The 14,563-nt window shown below is 39.1% G+C and overlaps 1 protein-coding gene across 3 annotated transcripts in view; it reads right to left on the minus strand.

Moving 5' to 3' along the window:
• Positions 1 to 14,563, minus strand: part of M7BP (Myosin-7a binding protein) — a 148,291-nt gene that overhangs the window by 104,664 nt on the left and 29,064 nt on the right. For all 3 annotated transcript variants that reach the window (XR_011238144.1, XM_069506887.1, XM_069506917.1), the window contains exon 2: positions 6,832 to 7,661. Coding sequence is in view for 2 of the 3 variants with exons in the window: in XM_069506887.1 (XP_069362988.1) it covers positions 6,832 to 6,935 (104 nt within the window). In the remaining variant the exon portion in view is untranslated. The remainder of the gene's footprint in view (positions 1 to 6,831; positions 7,662 to 14,563) is intronic.

Here is a 14,563-nt window from a genome sequence, read left to right on the forward strand (position 1 = left end):
ACCGACAGACAGACAGACAACAAAGGTGATCCTATAAGGGTTCCGTTTTTTTCTTTTGAGGTACGGAACCCTCATAAAAATACTTGAAAAATGTGTAAATGTACATTAAGTATGACTAAACTAAGGTTACCAAAATATCCGGCGATGAAGCTGTGTCTCTAATGGTAATTAAGAATGCATCTATGAAGGCCTCGTGAGCCAGTAATTGTAATAAGTAAAAACCTTTTTTGATACATGATCCTGAACCTTAGTAAAAATTAAAACAACGCATTTGTCTTAAAAACCTTAAAAACAGCAAAAAATATACTCCACACATGTAGGTATTGGTTTGAAATTAATTTTTATGATGACGATAGAGAAATTCGATAAGCCTTAATTAATATTCACTGCGACCTTCAGGGGTCATAGCAGCATTTCCCTTTCAGAGACCTTCGAATGTTATTGTGAAAATATTGGTACACCTCACTGAAATAACGACAGCTATATTTGGTTCTATTTTTTTAACGCTATGGTATAGTGGTTCGATTGTTTGGTTTAGAAGCAAGAGGTCCTGAATTCCATTTTCGCTTGGATCAGTTTGGCAAGCTTTTTTTTCATTATCATGTGATACTTCCAATTAAAGTTGGTGCAGACTTAGGTTAGGGCTGTATTATTTTAGTCTATCGTCCGGAAAGAAACCAGTCCTCGAGTCGAACCACCTTCGTGTTCCTGGTGCGCCTCAGACGGGGTGTAGGGATTTTAATGGTCCCCTGAGGTGGGTCCTTAGCAGGCGCCGCTGGCTGGGTTGCGCGAACGTGTTTGGCCCCGTAGCCCAGCCACCAGGCGATGCGTGGAACATCGTGGGGTTTTAGTCGGTAAGAGTCCGACATAACCTCCGTACCTCCCCGGGTGCGGTGGCATCCATGAGGATTTCCCCACGGAAAAATAAAATAAAAATAAAAAAAAGGGCTGTATTATTTGCTAGGAAATCGGTATAGAATATTTCTGATAGGGATTTGAAACTATTTTGGACTAGCTGATGCCCGCGACTTCGTCCGCGTGGAATTAGGTATTTAAAAGTCCCGTGGGAACTCTTTGATTTTCCGGGATAAAAAGTAGCCTATGTCACTCTCCAGGTCTTTATCTATACCCATTCCGGTGAACAGGTGCCATAAAATTATAAAATGGCACAAACCTTTTATAAACTCCAATCAAAATTCCAGATTCCAGGATTGAAATGAGGAATATTTTCAATAATTTTCCGATACAACATGCACTTCACTCGCGGAAAATTTTACAACACTATAAAATAACTAAAAAACTACAATTAAATCTAAATTTAATAACACTAACTTAAATAACAGGTTTCGTAAGGCTTTAAACAAAATCTAGTGTTGGAATATCGCGTTTTGAATCGCTTATTGGCGCGCGCTGACTGACTGTTCACTTCGCGTCACTCATCATCACTAGTGTTGATGCGAAAAGCGGGACGGGCAACAAAAATCGGGACGGATTTGTTGGAAAAGTAATCTCATAATAATGGGGAGTTTCTCGAGATAATAGTGTGTTGAGTTCCAGTGAATAGGTAACATAAAATTAAAAAATAACACGAACCTTTAAGAAATTCGAATCAAAATTCCAGATTCCAGGATTGGAATGAGGAATATTTTCAATAATTTTCCAATACAACTACACTCGCGAAAAATTCTACGACACTAACTAAAAAACTAAGTACAATTAAATCTTAATTTAATAACACTATATAACTTAAACAACAGGTTTCGTAAGGCTTTAAGCAAAATCTAGTGTTGGAATATCGCGTTTTGAATCGCTTATTGGCGCGCGCTGACTGACTGTTCACTTCGCGTCACTCATCATCACTAGCGTTGATGCGAAAAACGGGACGGGCAACAAAAATCGGGACGGACTTGTTGGAAAAGTAATTTTAACAATGAACCAAAATCTTAATCCATACTAATATTATAAATGCGAAAGTGTGTCTGTCTGTCCGTCTGTCTGTCTGTCTGTCTGCTAGCTTTTCACGTCCCATCCATTTAACCGATTTTGATGAAATTTGGTATAGAGATAGCTGGCATCCCGGGGAAGGACATAGGCTACTTTTGATCCTGGAAAATTAAAGAGTTCCCACGGGATTTTTAAAAATCTAAATCCACGCGGACGAAGTCGCGGGCATTATCTAGCTTGCTATAATCTTAAGTTTAAATTAAGCTTTTGGTTCATTGTATATCATGGATTTGCCGTGTAGAAGGGGTAGGTACCCATTCGAAGTAATCTTTCATCTTAGATTGCATCATCACTTACCCCCACCTGAGATCGCTGTCAAAGGCTGATTTATAATGGAATTTAAAAAAATACTTTCATTATCATGCCAATATCAATTTCTGCAAGATTTACATGCTAAAACTAAAATTGAATTAATGCAAATGCTAATAATACCTACACATCACAAGCACTAAAATAACTAACTTCTGCCGGTTTACTTAGCCTGAGAGCTAGGCTATTGCTGCTGTATCATAAATAATTGTATTTGATTAAATAAATTTTTCTTTTTTGCAAAAAAGAGGTTTTACTCTTAGGTTTTGCTTATAATTACAGTGACAAAGCACTTACTTAGGTAATCAATTTTAATAATATTTTAATTTTCTCGGCACTCATACACATTTAGGTAAATACTTAGATAAAAATTAATCTAAAGGTAAATATTTGAGCCTCAATAGCTCAACATGTAAAGGAGTGGACTGAAAACCGAAAGGTCGACGGTTCAAACCCCGCCCGTTGCACTATTGTCGTACCTACTCCCGGCACAAGCCTGACGCTTAGTTGGAGAGGAAAGGGGAATATTAGTCATTTAACATGGCTAATATTCTTATTAAAAATCCTGGAAGCATTATAAACATACTACAATCATTCGTCAAAATTCACTACTTTTCCCATATTCTAATTGCGAAAGTGTGTTTGATTGTTGGTTTCTTCCTTCAATCGCGTCGCAACGGAGCAACGGATTAACATGATGAGACGTGAATGAATCAAGATTTCCACATGGGTACCTATAGTTAAAGACCTGGATATAGGCTTTATTGGGGAAAATCAAAGAGTTCCCACGGGATTTAAAAACCTAAATCCACACGAACGACGTTAAAATATAAAATCGGGACGGTCCCGCAAAACTGTAACTTGCCCGCCCTACCCGGCGATATGGCTCGTGCGTTGCGCATTTCGAATTGTCCCCTTATCAGGGTCCCATGAGATTATAATCACTTTTGGCGTAGATTAATTTATTACGTTAATATTGATTTTTAAGTTACCTACTATTTTTTTTCAATTAATATATAAATTAGATAGTACCTACCTATATATATCTACTTATTTATTATTTTTGTCACTTACATAGTTTTACTAAACGACAGAATTTAACGAAAAAATTTGGTATGTATAGGTTTTGATTAATTTTTACAAGCTTTCTTTTTTATTTTATTGTATTTTTTTCGATGAGAAGATCTTGATAATGCAGAATAATCTTAAGAATGATCGGATGGAAGCGATTTTGGAAGGGATATAAAAGGATGCGTGGCATTTAATTAATTATTTAAATAGTTACCTATAATAAACCTACCCATACCTAAGAAGTATTCTGAGCTCATACCCTTGTTCCCAGTTTGTTTCCTATAATGCTCGGCGTTGGCCGGATAACTTTATTTTCAGAGAAGTTCCGATTACATTCCGATACAGAACTATTTTCAAAAACTCAAAAGTATACAGTACATATCTATTTAATTATATTATTTTACATCAAAAGCAAATCGGTACGGAACCCATTTGTTAAACGGTCCAATTTCCCCAGTGTAATTAAAGGTCAGAAGCATTGCACCATGAATAGGGTCAACCCGTCGTCAATGGGGTCTCAATAACAGACATTAGACGACTGTTATCATTAGATAGATAGATAGATAGAAATACTTTATTGCACACAAAAAATATTACATAACTATTACCATAGAGCAGAAACAAAGAGGAGATGTTGTATTAAGATTTCCCTATGAAATATTGAGTGACATTTTGCGGGGTGAGGGGTTGTGGAACGCCGCCCACTTCTCAATTTTCCATCTGCGGGTTAGTAGCAAAACTACTCGCTTAGCGACCTAACATCGATATATTGATGTCACTACATAGTTCAGCTATCTCACACTAGATGTCAATAAGTGTAGAAATTACGTATAAAATTACTTACAAATGAAATGTGATACCATTCATAGCATCAGAACGTCTGTCTGAATAACTTTGACACGATAAAACACAACACTTCATCCTTTTGTTCTTAAAAACGCGAAAACACACCGATAATACGAGTCTCAATATATGTGAACCTGACGAACGCAGACAGCATACTAACTAAGGCCCCGCCCACAGTGATGACGTCAGGACCTAGTTGAAAATCACAGTGCACAGTTGCTTAGGCCAACTCCTCTTTGTTTCTGCTCTATGACTATTACAGAAACTTAAACTAAAAAAATATTGTATGCAAAGGCGGCCTTATTATATTAACTTATTGCGGCTTATGGCATTGTTTGTATAGGATTCGTAACAGCTTTAGAATGACATTTCGGCTTTGTAGAGCGTTGTCTCAGTCACTCATACCTATATGACGTTTTGTCGGTCTCAACGACAGGGATAACGCTCTACAAATCTGTTATCTCCTAAAGGTCGATGTACATTACTTTCGGCCGCGTACTCTACCTACTATCATCATCATCATCATCATCAACCAATAAATAAGTCATAGGTCTCTTGTAGGGACTTTCACAAGCCACGGTCTAGCGCCGCCTGAATCCAGCGGCTCCCTGCGACTCGTCTGATGTCGTCCGTCCACCTAGTGAGGGGTCTTCCAACGCTGCGTCTTCCGGTGCGAGGTCGCCATTCCAGCACCTTGGGACCCCAACGTCTATCGGTTGTACGAACTATGCGTCTACTATACGAGCATTAAAAAAAAAATATAGCGATGCGCGATGACGAAACAAAAGAAGTCATTGGACGAAACTAACTAACTAACCTAGCTATATAGCTATCCATGATGCCAAATGGCTGCGTAATGTCTGCCTAATTTTCTATTGCATAGATAGTTAATAGCGGCATATCGCAAAACTATTGCAAATTACAACTAGATTTGGTGCAAACAATTTCGACTACAAGGCCATAGCTGAAAAAAATAGTGCCTACTTACTTATCACTACCCGTATTATAAATGCGAAAGTGTGTTTGTTTATTTATTGGTTTGTTGGTTTGTCCTTCAATCACGTCGCAACGGAGCAACGGATCTATATGATTTTTTGCATGGGTAGGTATAGTTTAAGATCTGGAGAGTGACATAGGCTACCTTTTATTCCGGAAAATCAACGTACGAAGTCGCTAGTCGCTACCCCTATTATAAATGTGAAAGTGTGTTTGTTTGTTGGTTTGTTGATTTGTCCTTCAATCACGTCGCAACGGAGTGCAACGGATTGACGTGATTTTTCGCATGGGTATAGATAAAGACCTGGAGAGTGATATAGGCTATATTTTTATCCCGGAAAATCAAAAAGTTCCCACGGGATTTTTAATAACCTAATTCCACGCGGACGAAGTGGCGGGCATAAGCTAGTTATAAAATATTTCTTGAATAATATTCAAAAAGTGATAACCTAATGGTTAGGACGTCCGTCTTCTAATCGGAGGTCGGGGGTTCGATCCCGGGCACGCACCTCTAACTTTTCGGAGTTTTGTGCGTTTCCTGGTTTTAAGTAGGTAATTAAATATCACTTGCTTTAACGGTGAAGGAAAACATCGTGAGGCAACTACAACCTGCATGCCTGAAAATTCTCCATAATGTTCTCAAAGGAGTTTGAAGTCTACCAATCCGCACATGGCCAGCGTGGTAGACTATGGCCAAAACCCTTCTCACTCTGAGAGGAGACCCGTGCTCTGTAGTGAGCCGGTGATGGGTTGATCATGATGATGATTCAAAAAGTGGTGATAGCTTAGTGGTTAAGCCTTCATTCTCCTGTTTGGGGGGTCCGAGGTTCGATTAGATTTGACTCTTACCTCCAACTTTTCGGAGTTATGTGCGTTTTGAGCATTTGCTGTAAATACGAAGAAAAACATTATGAGTAAAGCTCAAAGCGTCCCTGGGTGTTCTCCATAATGTTCTCAATTTCTAAAAGGCGTGTGAAGTCTGCTAATCCGCACTCAGCCAGCGTTGCAGACTATGGCCTGAACTAAACCCTTTTTCATACTCAGTAGTGGCACGTAGTGGGCTAGCGATGAGATGGAGATGAATAAAAATCTGCTTACTGTAAATTTTTTAAATTTTTGATTTTTTCTTCGCAAGATCATTTCATTATTTTTCAAGTTTATTTGCTGTGAAGTAGGTATGAAATTTGTTTTCACAAAATATATTATGACGAGCCATCTAGCGTCTCCTTTAATAACTGTTGTGTATTTTAAAGCTTCTCAAAGTTGGCGTAGTTCTGTGTTCTAGTTACAGCTAATGGCAATAGATGGCGCTACTAGTCTCGTTTTATTTTTACTCAAAGCTTAAGAGCATGGTCATGGAACTAAAAATCTGGCTTATCGTAATTTTTATGGCTGGTACTTATTTCATTTTTATGAAATTTTTATTTAAAGTCCCTACAATAGCCTCAGTCCAGTAATGGATGTCTATCGGTTGACAATGATGATGATGAAGGCAATGACACCTCGTTTTCGACAGAAAATCTAATCTAAGTACCTAGGTACCTATAGTTTGGCAAGTAGGGAACCGATAAACATCAAGAATCGAAAAATAGTAAAGAAACTTACAAAGGTCGTGTCAGTCCGTTGGCGAAGAGGTAGCACACTCCAGACACGATCCCGGCGAGGAGTCCCAGACTCACTCCCGCCGACAAGGACAGCGTATCCGGCATCTCTGTCACTTTCACTTTCACTTTCACTTTCTTTCCCCTTTTAAATTATTCAGTACTTTTCAAAATGTATACACAGGGGTTGCACATGAACCAGTTTCAGTCACTGTTATTCACTTTTCACATTTTTACTGTCACTGTTTCACTTTTTAAATTAATATTAGAACCCGCCAATATTATTTAAAAGGTGCAAAGGGTAGTGTTTCAGTATTTACTTGCCACTTTTTAACTTCACTTTTCAAATTAATTCGAGTTTTTAGTTAAATTTTTTACCTTATTAAGTGTAAGTATTTCAGTCAATTCTTTCAGTTTTTCACTAGATAATACCTACATTCAAGGTTTTTTCACTTTTTAAATTAGGTAGGTACCTAACTATTTATTAATTCTCAGTAAATTCACTTTTCCATAGTCACCTTTATACTTTTCACTTTCGAAAGGATTTGTCTTTAAAATTATAATGTGTCGGCCAATGTATTTAACTTTTTCACTGTCACTTTCACACTTTTTTTTCACTTTTTAAATATCATTGTGACGTAGACAGTTTACGTAGATCGTGAGTCTTGGGTAAGCTTGCGTGACTTGAATCGTTTTATTTACCGAGACTAAACAAAATGGTCGGATTAACTTAACTGGCGTTATCAAATCGTTGAGTTTATGTTATAAACTCATTGTGAAGTAGTTGTGAATTGTTGTGAATGATGTCATGGACTGACGGCCAAGTTGTGGTACCTGAAAAGAAATAAAAGAAATTATTTTAATATTCCAGTACCTACCTACTGAATGTTGCTAGAATGATGAATTAAAGGTACCTATTCTAAAATCTGTTTCTAGTTGCTACACAGTTACAAATTATATTTTTTACTAGTTTATACTCGCGTCCGCGTAGACTACACAAATTTCAAATCCCTATTTCACCCCCTTACGGGGTTGAATTTTCAGAAATCCTTTCTTAGCGGATGCCTACGTCATAATAGCTATCTGCATGCCAAATTTCAGCCCGATCCGTCCAGTAGTTTGAGCTGTGCGTTGATAGATCAGTCAGTCTCAGACGTTTAACACAGTTCTCATAAAATTCTAAGCATCCATATTTCACAAGCTTAATTTGATGTGCAGGCAAAGCTTACGTATTCACAACGGTTAGGTAGATAAGGTGGGATAAATAGACAGACAATGCGTTGCGGCATCGCTGTGAGACGTTCCCACAGCTGGACTTTGTTAAGGGTTATTGGTTAGCGTTAACATTCAACTGGATGATTGTAGGGTTACAATTTTACAATCTAAGATGGATGCGGGCTAACGGCAAAGGTAGGGCAGTTTTTATTAAACCCACACTATTACTGACATATTGTATTTTCTGACAGGATCGACTGCCAGTACTTCAATCTCTGTTGTATGATTCACGTGCTGGCAAATCGATCCTGTCCTAATTTAAATAGTTGTAGATTTTTTACTAACAAATAGGTTTAAGTTTCGTGTAATTACTAACACTAATATTAATAATAATTACTAACACCATTTTATTTATTACAATATTATTCTGTGCCCATACCCTTTTGGTTTCTAAACGCTAAATCGCTTGGTACGGCTTTGCCGGTAGGGTGGTAACTATCCGCACGACCGAAGCCTCCCACCAGACCAGACCAGAATTTTCGAAATTATTCAATTCCAAACCCCTACCGGGAATCGCACCCGGAACCTCCCAGTAACAATAGTTGCTGATCGTTCCTCCCTGAGTTATAGAGACAATACGCAGAGAAACTTTCAGCTTTTATAAAATAACAAAGGTCTGGCACAGGCTGGCTCTCTCTCTCTCTATATATTCTGTGACGATATGTAAGCTAAGATAATATTCTAGCGTCTTGTAGTAGGATGTTTTTATGGTTTTGGAAAGTGCTATAATATAATCATCTTACAAGTCTAGAATCTGCGCGAATCTTGGTGATACGGCCATTACTATTCTTTTAATTACGAATAAGCTATTATGTTAATTATATGCTGTCGGTCTCATAAGTAGTAATACATTACATATACTTAACACTTTAAAGGTTCGTACGCACCTGAGCGGCGCGGCGCGGAATTCAAAAACTATGATGTATAAAAAGAAATAAAAATCTGTTTTAGAATGTACAGGTGAAGACCTTTCATATGATACCCCACTTGATATAGTCACTCACTTCGAAAGTTGAAAATACTAATTATTAGTTCATGACCACAATTTAATTTTTTTTGTGTGATCTAACCCTAAATTCACGGTTTTCAAATTTTTTCCCAAATGCCAGTTATAAGATCTACCTACCTGCCAAATTTCATGATTCTAGGTCAACGGGAAGTACCCTGTAGGTTTCTTGACAGACAGACGGACAGACAGACAGACAGACAGACAGACAACAAAGTGATCCTATAAGGGTTCCGTACCTCAAAAGGAAAAACTCATTGCGCGAGCCTGACTCGCACTTGGCCGGTTTTATTAAAATATCTGTCAATTCGCCAGCGTGGTAGATTATGGCCAACCCTTTTCAATCTGAAAGGAAACCTGTGCTCAGTAAGGAGGTGATGGGATGATGATGATGATGAGCTTTGCCTATCTGGATTTTATAATACAACTAGTGACCCGCCCCGGCTTCGCATGTGTAGTTTATTACACAAATAATTTTCAAAAACGATTCAGTAGTTCCAGAGATTACTTCCTAGTTCAAACAAACTCGCAAACTTTACGTCTTTATAATATGTATTAACTATCCGCGTGGACTACACATTACACAACCCCTATGTTACCCTCTGGGGTTGAATTTTTAGAATTTTAAAAAATCCTTTTTAGCAGGTGCCTATGTCATGCATCTGCATGCCAAATTTCAGCCCGATCCTTCCAGTAGTTTGAGCTGTGCGTTGTTAGATCAGTCAGACCTTTTCCTTTTATATTTTCATAAACCTTGCTGGTAAAAATTTAAAATAGTGCAACGGGCGGGGTTTGAACCGCCGACCTTTCGGTTTTCAGTCCACTCCTTTACCGGTTGAGCTATTGAGGCTTTTTATATATATATTTAGATAATATACTAAATACTTAGCAATAATATCCGACCTCCCTGGCGCAGTGGTGAGCGCTGTGGTCTTAATAGTGGGAGGTCCCGGGTTCGATTCCTGGCAGGGGTTTGGCATTTTATAATTTCTAAATTTCTGGTCTGGTCTGGTGGGAGGCTTCGGCCGTGGCTAGTTACCACCCTACCGGCAAAGCCGTGCCGCCAAGCGATTTAGCGTTCCGGTACGATGCCGTGTAGAAACCAAAGGGGTATGGGTTTAATAAAAACTGCCAGACCCCTTCCAGGTTAGCCCGCTATCATCTTAGACTGTATCCTCACTTACCACCAGGTGAGATTGCAGTCAAGGGCTAACTTGTGTCTGAATAAAAAATAAATAAAAAAAATAGATACCTTTAGGATGTTAAAATTGACTTACTTACTAAACAATTTTTTTATAGAGATATTAGAAGAATATTAGCTAATATTTACCTTTCCTTTCCAACTAAGCGTAAAGCTTGTGCTAGGATTAGGGTGGGGTTTGAACTGCCGACCTTTCAGAATTCAGTCCGCAATTGTAACCGTTGCGCTATTGAGGCTTGTAGAATCTTTGAACTTGTTATAAGCCGATTATTGAACTCAGCTTCCCATCTTAGATGTTGACTTGTCACACTCGAGGTGTCATGCATATCTACCATGCGAAGTGCGAATACCTTTCACAAACGAGTCTGATGACTGCCAGTTGCGAACTTGTTACTTCGGATTGTATAATCTTACATTACAGTTCAGTACCTACTTGTATAAGCCCTTTTGCTTTCGCTATAGATAGGTATAGCTGTGATAGCCTAATGGTTAGGACGTCCGCCTTCTAATCGGAGGTCGGCGTATCGATCACCTCTAACTTTTCGGAGTTATGTGCGTTTTAATTTATTAAATATCACTTGTTTTAACGGTGAAGGAAAACATCGTGAGGAAACCTGCATGCCTGAGAGTTCTCCATGTTCTCAAAGGTGTGTGAAGTCTACCAATCCGCGCATGGCCAGTGGTAGACTATGGCCAAAACCCTTCTCACTGACGGAGACCCGCGCTCTGTAGTGAGCCGGTGATGGGTTGATCATGATGATGATAATGGATAGGTAGATTGGAAATCCTTTCGTAATAGTCTACGTGCTTATTACTTGACTAGCTTAGGCAGTGGTCCGACCGCCGCCGGCGAGAAAACGACTAACTATCGGCGATTTTCTCTCTCAAGAAACGCACAATAAATGAGATGCATATATCAAAAGTTGCTCTTTGACTGTTCACACTGCCGGCGACGACTCGCTTTACTAGCCTTGTCGCTGAGCGACGAGCTTTCAAAAATAAACACGCTCAGCGATATTCGTTCAGCGATGCTCGCTCGCTTGAACACCTGTAACGCGCGCGCAGGTTTGCACAGGACTAAACGACCGCGGGCGAATGGCGCGAGTAATCGCTCGTCGCACTTGCACACTCGCTTATAGCCCGGCGACAAAATTATTGAAACTACACACTCGCTTCCCGCTGATCGCCAACTCGTTAGTTTTTAGTTCACAACAACTTTAGTTTCTAGTTCTACTCGTTTCTCGTTCATCGTCGGCGGTCGGACCACTGCCTTATGCTCGCGACTTCTTCCGAGTGGATTACACAAATTACACACCCCTATTTCACCCCCTTAGGGGTTGAATTATCAAAAATCCTTTCTTAGCGGATGCCTACGTCATAATAGCTATCTGCGTGCCAAATTTCGTGTCGTAATTTGCATTAATTAAATTCACCGACTGTTACAGTAATTTGTAGTTCTTGTATTACTATTTTGGATTGTTGAATAACATTACAAGACGTGTTGTCTCGCACGATTGGCACCGTTGTTATTTGCATTTTACTTTTATTACTTTTAGTGTTCCGCATCTACTCGAGTGTGGAAAACCCTTATGGAGATACCTTGGGAAAGTAGCGACAAAACATTCTTAGTTACAAAAAAAAATCAGCTTTATAAAATAACCAGGGTCTGGCACGTGCTGGCTCTTAGGCAATTACCTCAAAAGCTCTATAGTCGAAGAAGTCGCCCGCAAAAACTAGCTACTTTGTTAAAAAAATTCTTATTTCACAGTAAGAAATTCTTATTACGGAACAGTGCTTGTCCAAGAAAAAATTGGACTTGTCCGGTTTTTTACGAGAAAAACAACTTTACCCACTAGAGCTACCGGTGAAAGACATCCGATACCTAAATGGTACGCGACAGGTCGAGATGGCAATCGGGGTATAAGGCGGGGGTACGCCTCGCACACCCGCACGTCACCTGCGCTATCCTGCACCGGGTTGGCGCGGGCGCTGTGCGAGTGTGCGGGCCGTTACGTCCCCGATTGCCATCTCGACCTGTCGCGTACTGCACCTACTTATTTGGCACCTACGAATTAATTTCATTATGTCACTTGTCAGAAGTTATATAAGCGCCTTAATTTAGATCTTGGTTTTATAACGACAGAAATTATCGTCTACATTTCAGCTACAATCCAGCTTAATGATTATAATAATATTTCATTTCATAATAATTTTAAGTTGGTCAACTAATAATTATTAATTATATTAAAAGTTAATTACTAAACCTATGCGATTGCGCATTGTTCGTTCGTTTGAGTCTTGTTTCAGTTGAGTCTATGTAGAGTTGGCGTTGGAACTTGCGTGAAGATTTCTGAGGTGTATATGAGTTCATCAGCAACCGATAGACGTCTTCCACACCTAGTGGGGGGTCTTCCAACGCTGCGTCCTTGGGACCCTAACGTCTATCAGTTGTACGAACTATGTGCCCTGCCCATTGCCATTTCAGCTTCACAACTCGTTAAGCTATGTCGGTTACTCTAGTTCTCCTACAGATCTCCTCATTTCTTATTTGATCACGTAAAGAAACTCCAAGCATAGCTCTCTCCATCTCTGACTTTGAGCTTTCTTATGAGGCCCATAGTTAGCGACCATGTCTCGGATCCATATGTCATCACTGGCAACACGCACTGTTCGAAGACTTTGGTCTTCAAGCACTGAGGAATTTTGGACAAGAAGACATCTCGAAGCTTCCTGAACGCTGCCCAACCGAGTTCGATTCGGGATATAAGTTTAAAGTTACAATGTAATAAGTACTATGTTGTAATGTCTACTTATTGTACTAATGAATAGAATATACTAAACAATGCGCAACCCCATTGTCCCAGTTACCACATGTGTCCACACAGTACACACCAACGGACATTTGCATTAATTAACGTGTAAACTGTAAACCTACACATTTTACACGCAATTTAGAAAATCTGCAGTGTCTCTGTGACCATATTTTCGGTAAGGCATATTCCATATTTCAGCGGTTATTGTAAGGGGTGATATTTTATGCTATAAAATTTTTTTACAAAAAAAATAAAAACCGACTTCGTTACACAAACACTAAAAATTGAAAAATAATTTAATTTATTACCGAATATATTATGTATACAAGAGTTAATATAGTTCCATAATAATATTTTTTGGGGTCGGTGCCAATGAGGTGCCATTGTGGAGTCTCATAAAAATTCGAAGTCTAGACGATTCGCGCAGCTGAAGCTAATTGGCACCGGCACCAAAAAATATTATTATGGAACTATATCAACTCTTGTATACATAATATATTCGGTAATAAATTAAATTATTTTTCAATTTTTAGTGTTTGTGTATCGAAGTCGGTTTTTATTTTTTTGTAAAAATTTTTTATTTCACAATTTTTAGTGGCCCCATGGAATTATGCTATGACTGGTTAAAAGTCTACTGTTTACTAAGCTATTACACTGATCGCGAGCAATTTACTCTTATCCGTTGAGGAGTTCCAGTATCCATCTTCGAAGATGTTCATCAGATCTTCACCAAATTGAAATGGGACCAACTTTGAAGTATACCCTTTCAAACAAAAAAAGAATTTTCAAAATCGGTCTAGGCGTTTTCGAGTTATCGGGGAACATACATAAAAAAAAAAAAAAAAAAAAAGATTCCGACGAATTGAGAAGCTCCTCCTTTTTTTGAAGTCGGTTAAAAACGTGGAAGGTGCGAACCGTGCCATCGAGGCGGGGACGAACCACGGATTCAAAACATCACGAAAATTTTATATGAAGCAGTTTATGCTTCACCGTGATGCGTCCGTGTTGATGAGACACAGACGCATCACGCCTCGGTGGGACGGCTCGCACCCGCCACGTGTTAGCATAAATCATCCCTTATCAGCTATTCATACGAAATTTGTTCAAGCCTTTTTAGTAGTAGGTACAGTAAAGTTTTTGTTTTAAAATGAAAATAGAGAGCAAACGAGCGGGCGGGTCACCTGATGTGAAGTGATTACCGCCGCCCATGAACATTTGCACCACCAGAGGAACCGCCAAGGCTTTGCTGGCCGTTCAGGAATTGTGAAATATCATTTGCTTTAACGATGAAAAAAATCCAGAGGAAACCTGCAGGGAAGTTTGCCAATCTACAATTAGCAAGCGTGGTGGACCCTGGTCTTAACCCTTCTCATTTGAGAGAAGACCCGTGCTTTAGTGAGTGAGTGTAACTGAGATGATGATGATGATGATACCTTATCTT

This window comes from Maniola hyperantus, chromosome 2 (assembly GCF_902806685.2).
Source record: "Maniola hyperantus chromosome 2, iAphHyp1.2, whole genome shotgun sequence".
Classification (NCBI taxonomy): Eukaryota; Metazoa; Arthropoda; class Insecta; order Lepidoptera; family Nymphalidae; genus Maniola; species Maniola hyperantus.